This window comes from Tigriopus californicus, chromosome 1 (genome assembly GCF_007210705.1).
Source record: "Tigriopus californicus strain San Diego chromosome 1, Tcal_SD_v2.1, whole genome shotgun sequence".
NCBI lineage: Eukaryota > Metazoa > Arthropoda > Copepoda > Harpacticoida > Harpacticidae > Tigriopus > Tigriopus californicus.
Window position 1 is genome coordinate 10,850,432 of NC_081440.1, and position 20,837 is coordinate 10,871,268.

Sequence of the window (20,837 nt, forward strand, 5' to 3'; positions counted from 1 at the left end):
AGGAAAAAAACTTGTTGGTTTTGATGACATTTTGGTTATAAGTTGGTCATGGCTTTTCTAATTGTGTACTTCAATGTCTCAACGGATTTGTGGGATTTGGAGTTGACTTTAGCGTGAAACTCTGCTTAGACGGGAAAGAACGATTCGGTCAAAGTTGGGCTATCTGAAAAGTTAAATATTTTTTAACCAAGCTCCAAATTCTTCAAACTCTGCGGCGATACGCCATTAGACCTCTTCATTAAATGTGCGGCAGCAACGCGTGGTTGGACAAAAGTCTGCTTATTATTTCGTAACTATGTGTGGTTGCATAAAATTACTGAGTATGTCAATATTGAACTTGAGACCGTCGTCAATGGGCAGGGAAGGAATGGCATGGCAAACATAGCTTAAAAATTGGCATTTTAGAGCCAATTAGATTGATGAAAAACCATGAAGCGTTAATTATCCATAACGAATAAGGAATAACTTGAATGTTCAGTGAATATTTGTTCAAACAAATAACTAGTTTTCCATACATTTTATTCATGAAGAATTTCACCGATGTAGTTTGAGTACAACACGTAGCAAATTCATAATACTATCTAAATCGTATCCTAACACAAGCGCGGATTGCCTCGGCTCTCTTTCAGTATCAAATGCTATTGCGTGGAAACGGATATCTAGCCGAACGATATGACAGACGCTCCACCAAATCCAGTCGAACTGGTCACTCCGGTATCGGATGGAACGGGAGCGTTAGGCTCTTCATTCGAGGCAAGATCTTGCTCCACTCTAGCACGTCGAGAATCACGGTTTCTATTGCCAATGGTGGTGGGGGAGGTTAGCATCTCGAAATTGACCTTTTCCGGATCCGGAGCTTGCTTAGCGGGTGACGGCTGAGGCTCGAGTCTGACTCGAGCTAATCCAGATTCTTGATCACCTTCGACCAAGATTCGTGGTAATCGGCTTTGGCGACGAACACTGAACGAGTCGTGAGCGCTGGATGCAATGATAATAACAGCAAAATTGAATGTATCGGTAATGATGATGATGATAGGATGATAATAATTGTTAGAGGGATGATCATCTGAATTTTAAGGAGCTTCTCGGTATCTATGATTAGACTTATCCTCCATAGATTCTAATCAAAGACAAGGGCTTTATAATGGTAAATGATGGTCGATAGGTATGCAATAGACGAAGAGATCTTAGACCAAGCGAAAAGGGAGTAAATTTCTTGTCAAAGAAGGAGTTAATAGAGGAAATAACAAGAGTCAAGTCCTCCTCACAGAGTCCGTTTGGAGAAATGGCGTCGGGGTCGAACTGCTTGATCTCGCAAAGGTTCGTGAGTCTTTTGTGGACCCTCTTGGTCTTGCTCAACATCCCGATGGAAGTTCAGATTAACTGGCTCGAAGGTCTCGACGTCAAAATTGACAGTTTTTCCATCATTCCTCATCCTACTGACGTCATCCGAGCTGTCGGTTGCTGTCGGCAAAACGGAGACAAATTCTGTGGCAGCAGTATCGGTGTGATCCATTTCATCACCGTTCATCTTTTCGTGGTGATGAATGGTCAAAGAGTTGGTCACATTCAAGGGATCTTGAGTCGGTACATGGGTGGGTACAGGCCCATGGGCATGCTGCAAGTAGGCTCCCATTTTGCTGTAACTATAATAAGGAAAACGTGTCATGCAGACGAGGACAAAGAGACAGCAAGGTGGTTATGTTGAATAAAGTCAGTTAATCAGTCAGCAACAAACGAGGACGCTCACAAAAGGTCAGAGTTGGGCTATTCAGTATAGATCATCATGCTCTATCGCTATCCCAGGATTGTTAGATGGCACATGCTCTTGTTACCTGGAATCCACCAAGGAATTGCTGCAGGGCCTCCATTGATCAAAACCAGCCTCGCCCACGTAACACCTACAAAAAGAGCAAGAAAGAGTTGTTCTACTGGAAGAGCCACTTAAGAAAAAGTCCCTTCCTAGACTCGTTAGTTCGAGTGCGGTTTTTGGCCACATTGAAAGGGAGATTATAAGGGCAAAGTGGATGGGATTTACGTGGTGCAAAACTCTTAGGCAGGCTCTAGTTCTTGCTTCTCTTCAACGGGGATAAACAAAGTTCTTGCCCGTGACTTGGACGGAAGAGAGGGGATTGGTGACTGATGCTTACCAGGGATACTCGTAACCATCGCTGTATCCACACGTGTTACCAGGCCGACAACAATAGTCCCATCCTTTGTCATCTCGAGTGCGACAATACCAATATCGCACATCGGGATTCAATTCCGCCCCGTATTCGCACGCCTTGCCCGAAACGGAGTAACCTCGGGAAAAGCCCGACCCTACGGGATCTAAAGAACATAATACAAGTATGTGAGTGGAGAGTTAAGTATGCAAATAAGTACAAAAAACATCCTCGTGCTTCAATCCCAACCACAACAATGGCAGACTATTTACCGAAAGTTCTCTGCTGACAACGGACATCACTTCCGCCTTGAAATTCCCATACTTCCGTATTGTAATCTCGTTCCAACTCGGAATCCACATTTCTTCCAAAGAAATCACTGAGCATGCAGTTCCGTGTCAAACTCGAAGTATATTGCCTGAAAACGAAACGAACGGAGTTGGCACTCTTTCTGAGTTTGCACTTGGTAGTTAATAAGTGCTGAAAGTAAGGAAAGTAAGAGAATGTCACAAGGACGTACCGATAAGAAAATGCTTGGCATTGCTCTCGGGCTCCAAGTCGAAGACGATCGCATTCGGATGCACAATCTTCCAAAGTCCTGGCCACGACCTCAGTGAGAATGGCTCGGGACCGAAAGGTGTGATCACTGCTGATGCGATTATAACAACTCAATCGTTCCACTTCCAAGATCCCACCACCACCTCCCCCTCCTCCCAGGGGGATACCGGGTATTCCGGGAATGGCCGTGAAGGACGTGTCTCCACGGCAGGCCCCTGCGTAATCCACTCGTTCATAAATGTTCCAACCCTTGGGGTCAGAGCGGTAAAATAATGTCTCATGGTCGAGGTAGGCTATTAAAAAAGCAATTTCAAAACCAACCTGGGTCACATCGATATCCGTCAAACTACTGAGGCTTGTTATGGGACGGTCTGTCAGTTCGCAATTTCGGTAAGCCCCTGAAGAAGATCTAAAAGGACGGAAATAAAATATTGAGACCGATACCAAAGCTAGTCGAGGAAAAGGTGGTCCGAGGTGTGACATTAACCATTGCTCTATCTTGGATCCAATAAAGTACCTGAATGAAAATCCGGTGCATCTGAACCTGGAGGCTGCCAAACAGTTTTCCTCGCATTGAAAAGAGTCTCTGGCGTCCGTGACCTCTTTTACCACTTGGTATTCAAAGCGGTAGCCACTTTGAAAGAGCTGAGAGCACGCTGAAATCAGTGGCAAACTGGATAGACAAAGGAAAAAAAGGAACGACTTTTCACCATTCACAATAACCCATGCATCACTCTAGAGAGTCAAGTGTTAGTCATCGAATATTTCAAATGATGATGTTAAGATGTAGGCCAAGTCCATAGTTTTGATCCAAAAACCAAAGTCAAAGCCGATAGATTCTGGTAGGAAAGTACGATGGTCCAAGAAAACTTGCAATCTAGTTTAAGATCTCTCTGGACGGGTAAAGGAGTGGAAGAGCCAAAGGACGGTTGTTTTTGATCCCTCCCCAGTTTTTGTCCTAAGGGCGCTTTGGTCAATATTAAGTCTACTCTGTGACTGGACTGTCCATATCGCAGGAAAAAATATGATACCCCACGACCTTCAATCGGTTTTTTTCCATATTCACCCTTGAACATTTCGTCGCAGTTCTCTGCAGTAAGCATGGCCTACTGGTTGTGAAGTAACTTACTGGTGGCCAAGCCAGGTATTGGATTGGGACTGGGATTGGGGCTCCCGCCTGAGAGTCGACATTGCGTACTCGACCTCCTCTCGTAGATCTTGTAGTCAACGTCAGGAATCAGGTCCAACCGAACGTTCAGCACTTGGGGGTCCTCGGCCGTGAGATCGCAATTTCGCGACGTGGCCCCATCCCGATATGAGAACGACCGACAATCGAAGAAGCGTGTATCCAAGCACGAATTTTCACAATCCCGAATGTGGAACGCCGAGAGGGTCTCCCTGATCTTTAAGCCATTGAAGCGATAACCACTGGAGTAGACGAGAAAGCATTCTGGAAACAAACGAGCGTCGAAGAGAAACTTCGTGTCAGACTGGGCCCGCCTATTCCATGTCTTGGATTCCCTACCTCCATGCTGTGTATTGTGTATGGTGTATGGTATATTGTGCTCACCTCCCGTCCGATCGATGGATCCTCCGCCACCAATTACACCCCCTCCAATGTGCTCGTCGCAACGGCCGCCAAAAATGGGTCGATACACGCCCCAATCTCGATTGTACTCTAAATTGAAGTCATCCGACGAGGTCGTCACACGGATGTCAGAAAGGATGCAATTGTCTCGATCCGTCAAGTCTCGGAAGCTAAAAGACACGCAATACGACGCTCGTCGGCAGTATGTTTCACAATCCTTGATACTGAAGGCATCACGGTATTGGCGCGCGGCGGAGCTGCGGTGTTTATACGAATCCTTGAGACGCTCAAAGCAATCTGGAAGATCAGACGTGAGTTAGGCCCTACAGTATGATGAACTTATCCGGCCCGCAATCGGATCATTGTGCTCAAAGTTTGATTCCCAAGGCTCTGCTGGTGGCTCACCATCGATGGAGTTTCCTCCCTCCGTCCTTCGACACGAGATACTGTCGATGATTTGCTCGAAGATATCCCAGTTGGAATCGCGAGTCTTGTCACGAAATTCGATGGATCGCCCATCCAGATTCGAGAGGAGGCAATTATCAATAGTCGACGAGGCAAAGTATTGATAGCTGAACGTGTTACAAGCCCGTCGAGTGAGACATTCCAGGGAACAGTCGTCTTTGTCTCGCGTGCGAATGGATTCCTCGTAAGCTGAGGCTAGATGTCGGTATCCGGCTTCGATTTGCCGATAACATTCACCTGCAACAAAAGACACGGCCTCATTGTGGTTTCTTTTTCACCTTGCACACTATCCTTTAGTAAGCCAATAATGGACAGGATGTTTCCTTTCCCTCGAGGGCCTCGGGTTAACTGGGATGTGAGTCGTTCTTTCTTTCCATTTTCGAGGCCAATAAGGAGAAGCCAATTGTCATTTGCCTGTCTTCCACTCTTCAACGGGCTTTTGACTTATGATAAGAATCCACATTTTCTCCTGAGACCTTCCTTTGGATGTTTATGTATTCTTGCTGGCCAACGACATGTAAGTGCTCTTAGCAATCACCTATTCGTACTTGTCAAAATAAACATTCTGAAAGGTTGAGCTAAGGGTTTACTTAGGAAATATTATTCCTCTTGTTCCTATCTGATTAACGGATGCTATTGGTTCTCTGATTGAACCGCATGTACATGTTATTGGTGATTGTGAAAATATTTACACAGGGCGAGAGGATTTTCCAGCCAACAGGAAGTGGCCGATGGGAATGTCGAATGAAAAGAACTCAAACACACTTCTCAAAATATGCCTTCTTTCGTTCCCATTTCCACATCAATATCTGAGGGGTGCTTTTCATTGACCTTTCTTTACATACTCCCAAGAGTGAAGGGCATAATTGAGGGAGTTGCTTACCGTCAGAATTTCGTCCTCCGCCAGACGAGCATCGACTTCCTAATAGTTTCTCAAAAATGTCCCAGTCTCCATCCGAGACAATATCGGCAATAAGGATGCTAGAGGGAGCCAAGCTGGAAACCTGGCAGTTATCGGAAAGACTCGATGCCAATCGAACTCTAAGAATCGGAAAATAGAACACGATATCGTAACTTGTGAGATCATCCAATAGCGAAAGGTTTGGTCGTGTCACCTAAAAGCAAACGACCGGCAATTGCTGTGGCGTTGACACTCATACGAGCATTCGGTGACGCTTTGAACACGATAAGTCGTGGTCAGAGAGGAAGTGTAGAATTTCACATTCCTTCGAGTGACGCGGAAGCACTCTGGAAAGTGGAACAAAATCGACTTTAAATCACCCACCGGGAGAGCCTGTACACCTAATGTCGTCGCCTCCTACCGTCATCATCCACTAGACCCGGGTCATTGCGGCAAATTCGGGAGTCCTCTTGGTCGTAGATGGCCCAATCAGCATCGGCCAGAATGTCATCACGAGGCCGAATGTCGCGAGTGTCTAGGGCTGTGAGTTGGCAATTGGTCGATGAACCAAGTGGGCGATAACTGCGGTTGAGCAAGAAAATCGATATATTTAGCAAGAAAGGCTCGATATTATCAGATCTGTGGGACTCACCTAAAGGCGAACGATTTACAAAAAGTGGAGCGTTTGCAATCGTTCGAACACTCTTGGGCATCACGAACGCTAATGGTGGTTCGGGCGATGGATGGGTAAAACTTGTAGCCTAATCGATCTCGGATGAAGCAATTGCCTCGTTCCGATGACCCTCCTCCGCCGCCAATACCGCCCCCAATCGAGTCGTCCCCACATTGATCTCGGCTAGCGAATGGCACCAATTCGTAAACATTCCAGTCAGTATCCACTCGAAGGTCGCTCTCACGAATGTCGGTCCCATCCAGGGCGGAAAAAGCGCAATTATCGATGGAACCAAATTGCCGAAAGCTAAAGGATTTGCAAAACCCGGCTCGATAGCATTTTTGAGAGCAATCCAGAACGTCTCGAGCGTCCACGAACTCTTTGATCACGGTTGTGTAGTGCTTACGGTCTTGCTCCAAGCTTCGGTAACATCCTAAATCAGATGGATTGGAACAATGGTAAGAGCTAGAGCATTCTTCAAAAGGAAAACCTTCCCCCCCCCCCCTCCCTGTATAGATATTGAAGTTTATCACTAGTTGGAAAAGAGACAGGGAAAGCAAGAAGAAGAGGAAACGCATCACCATTGTAAACAAGGACACAACTACTATACCCTCTTTTTCGGGGGGGATGCTCGTTCCACTTTCAGCGGAGCACACGGCTCCCCCGTCCAATTTCTGATAGAGTTCCCACTCGTCGTCGAAAACCACGTCTCGATTCACGTCAAAGTCCAAGACGGAGACCGTGCTGATTAAACAGTTGCCTGGGCTTTGAAAGTTGCGGAAACTGAATGATTCACATCCAGATTCGGCTCCCAAAGCCACTGGGACGAGACGGTGACATTCACGGGCACATTCCCCCACAGACATCACTGTTATGGAATCACGGACCAGAGGCTCAACGTGTTTGAAATTATCCCTGTCGAGCCTGAAGCAAGCTAAGCGGAGGAGAAAAGGCCGTGGCGTAATGAATCTTTCATTATGAACAGACTAGGCTCATGCAAAGGACTTCTTCCTGAGGGGACATGGGACAAGAGATCTAATTCTAAATAATGTACAGTTGACAAAGGTCCGCTAATAAGCGACTAAACTAAAAGTGTTATAATGGCTTACTTATCATGTATTCGAGCATTTTATGGACAAGGCACAAGAGCTTTCTTTTCCCAGATTAGTTATTTGGTATGTACTGTACATTTAACATGTTTACCCAAATCTCTGTACAAAGAACGATCACCGAGTAGTCGCATTTAACTGTTTGCGTATGTGACCGTATGTACCATGTACACTTTGTGAGTTTTTTAAGTGTGTATGTATGTATGTGTGTATGAGTGAGTGAGAGAAAGAGAAAGAGAGGGAATGAGTGTGTTTACCATTTCCACTTGGTCCTCGTGCACATGACGATCCTTGGATGCTCTCATAGAGATCCCAAGCCGAGTCCGCCGTGACGGAATCCGAGGACAGAGCGCGTGACACTGTCAAGCTGGACAAGTGGCAATTATCTCGTCGGCCATCAGTGGAGGCACGAGCATATCTGGAAAATGAGATGGGAACATGGAACCTCCGTCACAACATTTGATTTTCCGTGGCGGGTGAGAACAAGTCAGCTTGGGAGTATGGCTGACCTTGTTCGGAGGGAACTGATTTTGGGTCGTCTCTTTTGGTTTATGATTGCAGATCATGCTGACAGATCTTTCTGACAGGTTTATTGGATTTGTGATCCTTCGATAGGGGTCAGCTCACTTTCTTTCACTTCTTGGATGGTTCGAGACATCATACTAATGGCGCTTAATGAATCGAGTAACAAGCCAATTAGCAACAATAACATGATTGGGGACCAATTGAAGAGATCTGGAGATCATCATCATAAGTAATGTGTTTCCTACTTGATCTTCATGAACGACATGACTTGGTAGCACCTAGCAGCATTGTTGTAACGGATTGTCTTCTATGACAGTATACACGTACGTTGTACCCTCATGTCTTACCTAAAACTGAATGAAGAACAATCTCGAGATCTTTGGCACTCCTCCGAGCAATCACCAACATTACCCACTGATAGAGTCCTTCGGATCGCCGTGAAGTAATGCTTGTAACCCACGCGTTCTCTTCGGTAGCAATCTACAAATGGTTAAGGATAAAATGTCAAAATGATTTGCGATGCCCATTGTTAAAAACGGAAGCACTTTCTTTTCAGCCGCCCGTTTTGATTTATGTCTCAACAGTCTCAGATCATAATCTTTGAGGGTTTGCTGAAACCACTTCAGCAGAAATTGAACATGTTCTTTCGTATTCAAGATGTTACATTTCATTTACTACGGAATGTGCTGCATATTGACCAAGCATTGCAGTAGAACCCTAATCAAACATATGTATCCATCACCAATGAATACATTAAACGTCAAGCCACCACCTGTTTTTCGAAAGAGCTTTTCATCAGTAGTGCCATGCTTAAGTAAATCAGGAACGCTCCTTAGTCCAGGGTTAAAAAGCTCACTTGAGGCTTTGACTCGAGGATAAAGTCAAGACAAGAGTTATGAACGTGGCCTTAGCTCACTGCATTCGAACATTCTGCCATAGTCGTAAACCGATGGGAATGGAGTCCTGGATGGAATGAAATAGGAGAGAGATCCCGAGGGCTCAATTTTAAATTTTATTTGGATAAGCCGAATCCATTTTCATACAACGAGAATGGAAGGAAATTCATGGATCCAGACTTCTTTCAAGCAAAGTCCATCTCCTTTTCGTAAAGAAGGGCTAGCCTGTGTTAGTACTGCTCATATATATATAGTTTGTGCACTTCATACAATACAACATTTTGTCTCTCCAAGTGGACCAATTTATATTGCAATACAGAATCAATATAGGACTACCGTTAAGAATATACACTATAGTAAATACGTGAAGACAATACAATAGCCAGTCACCCTTTAAGTGAACGAGGTTATGATAACTAATTCATAGAAACACTTCAAAAACTTCGTCTTTCTTCCAGTAGAACATCTTAAGCACAAAGAACAGTGTACATGTATTTTGGTTTGATTTTTAATGGACTTTTCCTAACCGCTACGACAAATATAATCCCAAGTGCTATTTAGATCAACGATCATAATTCTTCTATTTTCAACGCTTGATATTAAGCCGACGAACTGAAGTTGGCGGACTGGCCTTGCTTTTGTGAAGAGGATTCGATTTGGAATGTTGACCAAAAATGGGTCCAAATCTAACTGGAAACCTAATAAGGGATCAACGCATACGAATAGTGGAGAGCACGAAATTGAACAATGAAAGAGCCAAAGAAAAAAGAGAAGAGAACTTCATCGGTCAAAATTAATCAGGATTCTTGAGGGCTTAATAGTGCTTTGTTAAAGGGCCAAGTTACTATTCCAGGTCATTTATTCTTGAAACGATTGCTCATCTAACATTTTTTAACAAATGCATTTCTACTCCATTGCATGCTGGAAACTTACTTTTCACCCAAAAGAAGCTGTTTTTGATTTATTTTTGTTTCTTTTGATTTTTTTATCCGCACAATTATTTTCCCACTTTAATGCATAGGGATAAGAGGGAGGAATATGCTTTGGTTTATGCACTATGTGGAAAAACTCATTTTAACTCGTGCCATTTCAATTATTCAAGTTTCCTACTCCCCAGGTACATTTAGAGCTTTACAAGTGATACAACCTCGACAAACAGAAAAATTAGACGGACTGGCGTGAATAAAAATGACGATTGAAGTTTCAAAATATTGGTTGTGTCAGTGGTTGCCAAGGACAAACAAGCACAAGCTGAAGTGGACTTGTTAAGTGCTAGAGAGCAAAAAAAGGACCAACTACTTCAAATGTGGATAAAATCATAGTCTAATAAGGTTGGTGACTTCGTAATTTGATTTTTTTTTGAAAGTTTAGGCAATTGAGTTGAAGTAAGTGAGATTTTTGCATTGTTTTGGGAACCAATTTTTTTTTTGATACACCCTGTACGGTACATGGGTTCAAAATCTATTGGAATCTACGACGACAATTGGATCGACATCCAGTTAAATTGCCACCTCCATAGCACTTCTTAAAACAGTAAGACTTCCTCAGCATGATTGTCCCGATAATTGGTTATTTTATATCTGTGGATTGATTTTTGGTCTGTAGTTATTTTTTTTTCCTTTGGTACATGTTTTGGTAATTGTCGCTCTTGGATTTACGCTCATATCTTTCATGATGTATTGAATTATATTCGGGATTGTAGCAACTCATTTCACGAGCAAAACTAGAAGAACATGGTCCATCTCTTAGATAGAGCGACTGCAACTGCAAAAATTGTATGTCCGTTTCCTTATTCCTGTTTGACGCCCAGTGTGAATGGAAGTTACGATTCAAGTGGGGCCCAAAGTCCAGCCCAACGGGTCTCTCATAAATACCAGCATGTCGCCACCATCTCTGAATCACTGGATTCATTTCATTTGCATGTCCCAGCTCTAATTCAAACGCCAGTGGGATGCTCGCGAGACATAAACTTGGCCAAATTAGAAACAAGAGTTGGCTTCCACGAAATGAAGAGGCTGAACGTGCAATGTGGTTCACGTGGAGTCGGTTTTATCATGCCTTCTAAGTAGCGTTCTACGATTGGATTCATTCAAGCCCAGCTTCGAACCTATCAATGGGCAGTTGCCATGTGACATCAAACTAAGATTGAACATTGGTGATGACCATATCTCTATTATTTAGCGTTTACGGGTAGCGATCCAGAAAATGCGCCTATCTCATCGGCTAATATGACATTAATTTCGATAATATGTTCCAAAAAATGACTTACTTTTCAATTACATTGACATGTTATTGATTACAATTTGAAAAGGAAGAGATAAATAATTACTGAAACATATCTAAATTGCAATTAAGAGCAAATATACGTTCTTAATAGTGAAACGTAACTTGACTTGCAATTACAATTGCACCAAATGTCTTTCCATACCCGCTTCTCCTTTTTGATGTGGATGGCTAAGCAGAAAGGGCAAAAAATCAAGCCTCATTGAAGCCCTTCTCAGGAAATGACCCAAGTTCTGGTCTGATGTCCATCCAAGGTCAACTCGTTCTCAATTCCCCACCGGACGGTCCATTGTACGTAGTTAAAATCCTTGTGAGACCAGGTAAAATACGCAAGGACCATTTATTCTGTATCCAGACTCAACTTTGGTCCCCCTAGAGCGATATGCAATTGAAAACCTACCATGAGCACTGAACGATACTTCCACGACCATAATGCTGAGAGTTGAAGGAAAGAATTGGAATCGACGGTGGGACTGGTTGGGTTGGGTTGATCTTAATGATTTGGCACAAAAGCTCAAGGGACAGATGTCCTTAATGGACCGTAGTATTAATACCAAGCAAGGCAATCCTTCAAGGTGTGTCTCTCGGGATTCAAGGAAGAGTTATGGCTTGGAATAATTGGCTGAAGAACGACTGCGACGACATCCAATTCAAGGACACTCTTCTCAAGACTCGAGGCAGTTTTATGGGTGTGCCAGTCACAAGGTCATTCCTGGATATAGTACGTTCTTGTGTGCATTTGGGGATCGGGGGAAGCGAAGATGGTATTATGATGCACTTGTCATTGCTATGAAAAGTTCAGGACGACAATCTTTAGGGAATAGTAGCGGTGATGAAATTTGAAATGATCATCCCAACCTTAACAAGGAGAGAAACGAGAACCATCATAGGGCACAGAATCCGAGGTATTGGTTATTCTGGGAGCGACATGATAACTCTCGGCTTAGTACCTAGAAAAGGATTATAGCGGCTCAACCGCCATGTTGATGCGTTCTGCTTTGATGATTCATCTAATTGTCTCCTTGGCTTGGGGATTTCTCTCGTTCGCAGTACGTATACCTGGCCTTGATCGACCTTGAAGCCTCCTAACAGGCATTACAGAACCCTGGCTCTGATCATTTGCTTTGACAAGGGGATTCGAATTCAAAAGAGAAATGCTTCCTCATTATTCGTTTTGACATACCATAAACTCCAGGTCTATGTGCTTAAGCAGTATGTGGCAACGATGGTTGCCATTCTGACTAGCTGTTCGCTCGTACGAAAGGGACATCTACTGTACTACACATGTATGCACTGCTCAGTGCATCAAACCACTGTGGTTGTAAAACCAGAAATTGCATGCATTGAAGATAATCAAGATAGAGCCCGCTCAAAAAAATGCAAAGATTTTATGGCTGATGCGACGTGTAATTTAGTGCGAGATATTGATGGCAATAGCAGACTTTCAACTTCAAGTTTCGCTTCCACCAATTCAGTCGATAGAAAGAAAAACTTAAACCTGCTAAGCCTACGCTGCAAGTTGACAATCACCTTTGGTTTGCTTTCCCTAGGGAGTGTACCACTATTTAGATGCTCACCTTAACCAGAAATCGGAAAACATCATAGTCAGATGTGAATGCTTCTTGCGTTGTGACATCTAACCACTTTCTATCGGGGAAGGAAGTATGATAGTCGTTTGAGCACGTTTTAAGATGATAATGATGATGTTGTTTTTACGTATTGCATAGTGAGTCCAATAGGTGCACCAGTGCGCAAGCCATGACCTTGGAGAGGACCACGTGGTGCTTTGGATTTGATTCCGGGACTCCGTGACCAAGTGCATCATGTACTGTACAATATTAGTTACCCGATTTGATCGGAGCTGTCGTTAGAATGTGATCGTCGGCTCGGCATTGTTGGTCAAGTGTCACAAACACGTTCCAGTCTTTATCAATGATCAAATTGTCAGTCGGATCGAGATCGTCGTCAGCAGAAACAGCAGCAGCAGCAGCAGTCGCGAGGTTCAACTCGAGGGCAGAGAGGTAACAATTGTAGTTACCCAAGTCAAATCCCACACTTCTGATATATGGATTAAAACAAATGGAAGATTAATTGCCAAACTACAGGAGAATTGCTTCCTTCACCTTGTACTAATTCACTACATTTATTGATCATGTTGGTCAAAAGCTTTTTTTGTAAATAAGCGCGCTTGGGCCTGTTTCCAGGTTTCGGGATGAAAATGATTGCTACATTCCAAGGAGCATGAAAGTGGTGAAATTGGAAACGGGTGGCCTAAAGCACTCATTCAAAAAAAGATTGAACCGATTTTGCCATGAAACTTCTTTGAAAAAAGACAATGATATTTTCTGTAGTCAATTCAATAATGATCGAGTTTCATTTATTAGGCTTACGCCTACTCTCCTCCTACTCTGTTGTGATCTTTTTCCTTTGCCCCTCTCATTAGAATGTTGAGACATCATTTACGAAACGAGGAGATGAGTGGGGTTTTTACATGAACTACAGTAGAACATGCTCTACATATATCTCAGCATAAAAGTAAGCCCAAAGCAAAGTAAGGAAATTAGACGGGAAGTAGGCCGGTAGATACGCATTCTCGTAATTTCATCACTATCTCTCTTGGAATAGATTTATCCAACGACTTGTATCTATTGTACGTACACAGCTAGGGCCAAGGCCAGGCCATCTTATAATGGAACCGTAATGGCGCGTCGATTCAGGCTATAAAAAGAAGCTTGGCCCAATGAACGAACTTTTCTGAAAGCAAGTTCGCGCTTGTAAAGACACATTAAGCCCTTATGACAGGACTGAATGTGCTTGTGCATCCATTGATTGTTCAGTGATAATGTCAACTTACTTATAGCTAAAAGTTTGGCAGTTCTCCTTTTTGTGGCACTGCTCGGCGCAATCCAACAGAGATCCACTTTTTTGCCGTGAAAAAGTGGATCCAGGAACGAGTTGGGAAGAGGTTCGATACATTCGGTAACACGCTGTCAGGAATGGAAGGTCATGACTTGAGTCAAGAGTGATGATCAAAGGTTCATGCAAGGTTAAAAAGCCATTTATGATCGTCGGTGAGAGGAGCGTTCTCATTAATGGGATAGGCATTCATGTTGGTAAGTGGGAATGTCTACCACTGGTGATGGACCATGGGAACATTCTCTCATTCGAACTGACAACTCAAGAGAGTTATGGTGTATATATATGGGTGTGTGTGTGCATGTACGTTTACACCGAGTTAGCGATCAGATACGAGTCACGGGTAAGCATAGATTAAGAGAGGCTATCCTTTGTTCGATGAATCGTTTGTTGGTTGGTCTCGTTCCAAGTAGTTTCGTGGGGGGCAAACTTCTTTTCCCACCCGGTAGTTCCAAACAAAGTGTCACTTTAGTTTATCCACGTCCACTCTCTAGCTTAATGAGGGACTCTGGAGAAACCTGCGGAAGGTATTTGGAACCAAACAACCAATTCTATGACAACCTTGTGTGTTTCTGAGCGGTCATCCACCACTCGAACACTCGAATGTCTGTAGATTGAGTGTCATGGCCTCATCCTACCCATGCTTGATCAGTCAGTCAGTCAAATAGTCAGCCAGTCAACCAGTCAGCCAGTCAGGCAGCCAGTCGGCGGGCCAGTGAACTAGGCTGGAACAGATTTATTTTCCTCGATGACCTTGACTGGCTCTTCCAGTAAGGAGAAGAAAATATGCCATCGCCACGAGCACTCTTACTATCACATATGAATGAAGTGGGAAGGAAGGAACCGATCCCTGTTTCCGTTTTCCCATCGAAAATGAAAGGTTCCCAGGGTTTCTGAATGATACCGTGGAACAGATTGCTTTTATGGTTCACAGAGAAAATGGGAGATTGCTCGGGAAAAAGAAGGCCACCTTATTTTAGAAACAGGTACCATCATTTAGGTTATATTGGTTGGCACCCGGGAAATCACCCATGCAATGCGTAATTGAAGAACGGCTGTGTCATGGCTTGAATCATCTGCAAGCTAAATATACCATCACCAAAATATGACCCGATGATTTGCAGTGAGAGAAAAAAAACCAGGTTCCTTTGGACAAAGACCATTCAGTGATCTCTATCTGCTGGCTGTCAATTCATACTCATTCAAATGGGAGTATGTATGTCATCTTTTGAACAGTTTTACATTCTCCCGTCGATAAATATGTTCACTTCAAAAGCAAAATGCTACAAATTGGTGAATTATGTTTCCACAATTGTGCCCAATTAGTAAAACAACTCTCACAACAAGACATTAAGGCATTTAAAGACATGATAATTGTCATTATCATTTGCACGGTTGGCAAGTTAAAGCAGCTTTGGAAGTAAGCAAATCGACCAAAGGAACGAAACCACCCCGGTCTATAAGTGTTTTCTAATGAACTTACCATTGCGGCCAGTATTAAAATCCTCGCAACGTCCTCCACTCTTGAGGTCAAACACGTCCCAATCGCCCGCTGTAAGAGCCGTGGAAACGAGATCCTGGTCCGTGAGCTCAAAACCGTTCTTATCGCTCAAAAGACAGTTGCCAATGTCCGAGGTACTGGTGGTTCCATAACTGAAAAAAAATGCAAGTTTACCATTGCTTTTCCAGTTTGAATGGACTAAATATGTATGGGCAGGTTCTTACCGGTAGCTGAAAGTGCTGCAATAAGTAGTTTGACGACATGCCAATCCACACTGAGCCACCGAGGTCACGGTTTTGTAGTCTCGGTATGTGTAATGCTTGTAGGCGGTCCGGATTCGCGTGTAGCAATCTGGCAAAGTGAAAAAAAGAGGCTATTTTTCATTTTTTGTAAGACTGATATTGCAATGACTGAAATTAGTCGCGCTCTTCTTCTCTTAATGCCTCGTCTTTCTTGAAGGACCGTTTTATCTCGTCGAGATGCACACTCAGGGAAACTCTCTCCAAGCCTTGGAATTCGGTGAGTTATAGGCCCTGAGAACTTTTGAAAGTTGAAAGACTGTCCTTAAAGGGCGGCTAAGAAGACACAAAGCAAGCATTAGGGAACCCCCTTTTCAGGGCAAATTAATTTCTTACTCTGCGGAAAAATGCTCCTTATAGAATTTGAGAATGAATTGAAAAGAGAAAGGGGGGGGGAGGGGGGGACAGGTAGGCACGGGGTACCTGCTAGGAACTGAGCGTAGGCGGGATAACCCGAGGGAGGAGCGTAAGTCGATTTATGTTAATGCTCAAGAGTGTTTTCAAAGGACCTAGAAGAATGGTAATTCGTTGTAAGCGCTTCACTCCAGTGTCGTCGGAGAGCCCGAGATGGAAAAGGATCTATGGGACACTTACTACTCTTGCTAGGCCTATTGAAGCATGAACCTGTAGATTAGTTGTGAATCGGAGAGAAACCCGGATGAACCTGGTGCATAGTCGGCATTGATTTACTTCCTTCATTATCAAGTGCGATCACCCGAAACAAGTCCATCACCGAGAAATCCCAACCAAAGTTGAACCCACTCAAGTAGAGCAAGTGGGCTCGGTGAATAGTTAGTGTAGTTAGTCTTTCGGGGTACCTGGATCCAAAACTGGGTTGTAAGCAGTGTTGGGATTGATGATTGTGCTGGGTGTGGTGGCAGGTGTGGTCTCGGACCCTCCACACTCGTTGGATCGCTCGTAAAAGTCGGTCACGGCGCTTTCGTAAAAGTCATAGCTGTTATATTGGTCTAAGGTCTGGGTGTCTTGTTCAGTCAAGTCGCAATTCAAAATCTCGCCTTGGCTCAACGGACGCCTGGAACAATTGTGAAGGGCCAAATTATGCAAATTCCCTCCAGTCTAGACTCCATTCAAAATACACAACACTGCATGTATTGTCAATGAAGGAGTGGGGGATTCATAAACTGAAATCGTTGAAGCTCACTCTGTCTAACCTATTTGAAAGACTACTTTGACACTCATGGGATCTTTTAGTGGAGACTGAGTACCATGAATGAGGTGCTGATGGATGTAAGCAACCTCTTCAAATGAGGGTTTATCATGGATTATTCATGCTCCGTGACTTGTTTATTCATAAATCTTCAAGGCGCTAATGCTCATGATGAATCACCTGCTCCGAAAGTGGGTCACTACTCCTTGGTTCCCAGTGGAACAGTTTTTCATAAATACGTTCTCGCTAACGAGAAACTTGTTTGATCTGGCTCAAGTTCAAGCAGTTCCAGTCCATTTTTGTGGACCAGGCGTGGAATTTGGAATCAGGGTGCTCTTTTTCCCTTCGGGGACAAAGGATTACCCGTTCAAAAGATGTCAAATCAAAACCTACAATTTTATGAAATGGAACATCATATCAGCTCTCAGATCCGATGACACAAACCAACATCTCAGTCTTTGTGCGCTTTGATGTCCTCAAAAAAAATCCAATAACGGGAACAAAAAAAAAGTTCAATGTTTGTCTGGGCAACCCTACTCAAACATGGGATTCAATTTGAGACTACCTCATCATCACAGTTCCATTAGTTGGCACAAGGAATCACAATTGTGGGATGTGAGTGAGAGGAAGGTGTTAGATCCCGATTAAGTCGATCGAAAAATTGCTCAAGTTTAATCCTAAAATATTACCCCTCTAAAGCGGAATTACCCGCCGATCCGGATTATTCCTACGAAGTTCGCTATTCTGTGGGGAACATGAACATCCCTCCTTGGTTGTGGCTGATGTTTGACCACGGGGTCTCTAGTCCAGACTAATCTTCGCCAATGCAATACCGTCTATCTCTGTCTAAACTCAGAACCTGACCTGTAAGCGAAGCCATTGCACACAAATTCGGTTTCCTTGGCACAAAAGTCCTTGCATGAGTCAAGTGAGTAGGTGGTCTCGGATTTCTTGATGTAACGATCCGCCAATCGTCGACTGGACACGGCCAATCGGAAGCAAACTGGAAAGAGAGTCAAGGAAAACGGTCGTACTCATGCTAAGCTAAGACAAAGACATAGACAGACACAGCAGGCAGAAGAGTCCAAAAGTAGCATACACGAGTCTGGAATACTAAGCGTCTTTGAAGTCTCTGTGAGTGGTTTAGTGTCATTACTCAGTCCAATGAACGAGAGTCGTCTAGGTCAGCGGACATTCATAAACATTACTCCTCTACGTACACTCTCGTGTACGTAGGGTAGTCTACGTAGTAGTGTCGACACAACATACAGGGCAATACACGCAACGAGGGATGTCCTAAAAGCGTCGATGATTTTTCATTATCCTTTTGGCTTTCCATTTCTTTTCCTCCTCTGAGCATTGGTACAAAAATCACATAAGTCTAGGCCATTGGAATAATGGCCGCCCAGACGAAGAGATGCAGCAGATGGAAGGCCAAAGGATGGTTCAATTAAGAAACGAGTCTGAGCGATTGCCCTCATGACAAAGAGATTCGTGCGATCATTGGATTATGTGTCTGGGGATTGAATCTGATGATGTTCTCCCACGTCTTGAATGCGTTGGCGGCCTGTTGTCTTTGTACGTATGTACTGTATGTACAAGTGCATTAAGGATATGAAAACAAAAGTGATGTTTCTCTCTATGTTTGGGGTTTAGGAGGCAAACAAGTGATACATGGAATGGGTGGTCGATTTACAATGTTGATTCAAAAAAGAACAACAAAGGATTCTCTCCGGAAGGCGAAAAACGAGGCTGAGACTGTTGACATTGTTGCTGGCAGCAGTGAGCTTATTTCCAGACCAAGCTCCAAGTTCAAGATCGTTGGCTCCAACAAAGACCGGCGAAGGTTCAAAAGTTGATTTCGCAATATTCTTTTGTAGTACGTACGGACGCACGTACATCCTGAAATCTCTCGTAGAGCCTTGATTTGACTGTCAAAGGCAGCCGAGCTTGTTCCATTCCAATGCATTTCTTTCTCGAGTGAGAAGGGGGTACCGCACGCCACTAGTACTGCACTTCTCTGACTGTTAACATGTTACTAATACACTGGTACATACACTGACTGTCCGACCATGGATAGAGAGAGGCTCAACGAACGTTTGATGAACTCTCCCATTGGAGTGGAGGAGCCAGATCTTGAGCTTCAAGGAGAACCAAAGGATGTTACCTCTTGTTCAAAACACACCCAAGTTTTGCGATGCATTTGCTCACTTGCTAGTTTCTACCAATCTCATTAGAAAACTGAAAACCACACGGCCTCTCAGGTGCCAACTCCTTTGCTCGCTTAGAAGAGAGACCGTATTGGATGTCGATAATGCTCGAAGACCTCTTCGCGGCTCTCCAAAACCTTTCAGGCTTTCTGACAAATTCCGCGTGGATTTTTGGGAGGGGAATGTTAAGGCTGGACCATCGGTCTCAATCCTGTCTGGATCAATCACTTGAAACTTCCGTTGAAAGGAAGTATATACAGTATGTTTATATATATTTACATCAACAAGTCCGAGCGCTTCATCTATTTTGGTAACTAACTATTTTTGGGGCCATCCTAGCTCGTTTATCGCCCCAAAATCAAGCGTGGACTGGGGCTACCTTTCAATAATGATGAGAGTGTTCCAATCTCAAGTTGTTGGAGGTTTCCAGGTGGCAAATTTGACGATCCAGGTTGGAAAAAAAGCCCTGCCTTCGTACGTTGCGTTATGAACCGAAAAGTAGACTCGTCCTATTTACTGTCGATGCTCACCAAAGTTTCTTCTTTGAAAAGTACTTTCAATACAAAACAATGAACAAACCCACTTTCTGTGCTCTGGCAACTTACGCGTCCCTTCCAAGAGTAATGGTTTCCGTTCCGACCAGGCTGTGGTCGAAACCACGAGACCCAGGAGCAAGAAAGTGTGCCAAAACATAAAGCCAGCACAGGCACTGCGCACACACACTCGAAAACTCTTTTTGGTTCCGGCTCAAAAACTCTTATTATGAAGTGTGAAAAGGTAAACTTGTTGGCTCTTCACTTTCCTCGTGGTTCATTCACCATTGGCCAAAACCAACAGAGCTGACTTTTTTGGCGAGCCACTTCACAAAACAACTCCCACTACCATCACCACAACAAATGGGCCTTTTGATTAGGCACCTTCCGAGGCATGGCTGTCTCTGTATCTCTCTCACAGCACTGCAAGTCTGCAACAACTCACGCTCACACTACTGATCGCTGATGATCGTGGTTACTTCAATGTACCAACAGTACATAACAGAGGCCTTTGAGGTGTTGTCAGGCCTGAGAACGATCTGGGGTGTCACGAAAGATGCGCCAATTGTGCGATCTTTCCGCAAGTCATGCACCCCGTTACTAATGCCGTCTTCCAATTTGTCGTTCATTTCTTGGACACGGGAGCTCTCCATTCTAAGCATTTACTTAAACCATCACGTTTTGCAGAAAATAGGATTTGAAAGCGTTGGTATCGTGTTATTACTGATGACTGAGATGGGCCGCCAACGTTACTCGTTCTACATTTAAGTGTTTTAGCATCCACATCCGCTGGAGCAAGGTTTTAATTCCGATTTGTAATTAGGTCCTCTTTATGAGAGCTATGAAACCCACGTGTTGGCTTCAAATGGCGTCTTACAATGTTTGAACGTACTCCCGACTGTACAGTTTGGTGGGAACAAAACATACACGGTAGTTGTTGGTGGCTGCTTAAGAGAACCAACAAAGAAATCAAAGAAGCGGAACAAGCTACAGTGGAGTTAGTGTGCTCCTTAAAAACCTCTTCGTCTTCTATTTCGTATCATAGTC

General features: G+C 43.8%; 1 protein-coding gene across 2 annotated transcripts in view; it reads right to left on the reverse strand.

Annotated features, from left to right (window-relative positions):
- Positions 1-834: 834 nt before the first annotated feature.
- The window catches only part of LOC131882895 (uncharacterized), a 28,808-nt gene continuing 8,805 nt past the window's right edge, over positions 835-20,837 (reverse strand). Inside the window, exons 4-24 of one of the 2 annotated variants that reach the window (XM_059230184.1) lie at positions 17,912-18,050; positions 16,698-16,912; positions 15,805-15,931; positions 15,563-15,732; positions 8,332-8,464; positions 7,717-7,877; positions 6,961-7,284; positions 6,330-6,783; positions 6,099-6,259; positions 5,892-6,024; positions 5,660-5,817; positions 4,717-5,013; positions 4,294-4,608; positions 3,853-4,173; positions 3,241-3,379; positions 3,045-3,132; positions 2,686-2,972; positions 2,438-2,583; positions 2,151-2,331; positions 1,836-1,901; positions 835-1,646 (exon numbers count right to left, since the gene is read on the reverse strand). In XM_059230184.1, the coding sequence (XP_059086167.1) occupies positions 1,265-1,646; positions 1,836-1,901; positions 2,151-2,331; positions 2,438-2,583; positions 2,686-2,972; positions 3,045-3,132; positions 3,241-3,379; positions 3,853-4,173; positions 4,294-4,608; positions 4,717-5,013; positions 5,660-5,817; positions 5,892-6,024; positions 6,099-6,259; positions 6,330-6,783; positions 6,961-7,284; positions 7,717-7,877; positions 8,332-8,464; positions 15,563-15,732; positions 15,805-15,931; positions 16,698-16,912; positions 17,912-18,050 (4,397 nt within the window). In that variant the 3' untranslated portion in view covers positions 835-1,264. The remainder of the gene's footprint in view (positions 1,647-1,835; positions 1,902-2,150; positions 2,332-2,437; positions 2,584-2,685; positions 2,973-3,044; positions 3,133-3,240; positions 3,380-3,852; positions 4,174-4,293; positions 4,609-4,716; positions 5,014-5,659; positions 5,818-5,891; positions 6,025-6,098; positions 6,260-6,329; positions 6,784-6,960; positions 7,285-7,716; positions 7,878-8,331; positions 8,465-15,562; positions 15,733-15,804; positions 15,932-16,697; positions 16,913-17,911; positions 18,051-20,837) is intronic. The other variant, XM_059230191.1, reaches the window with a different exon arrangement.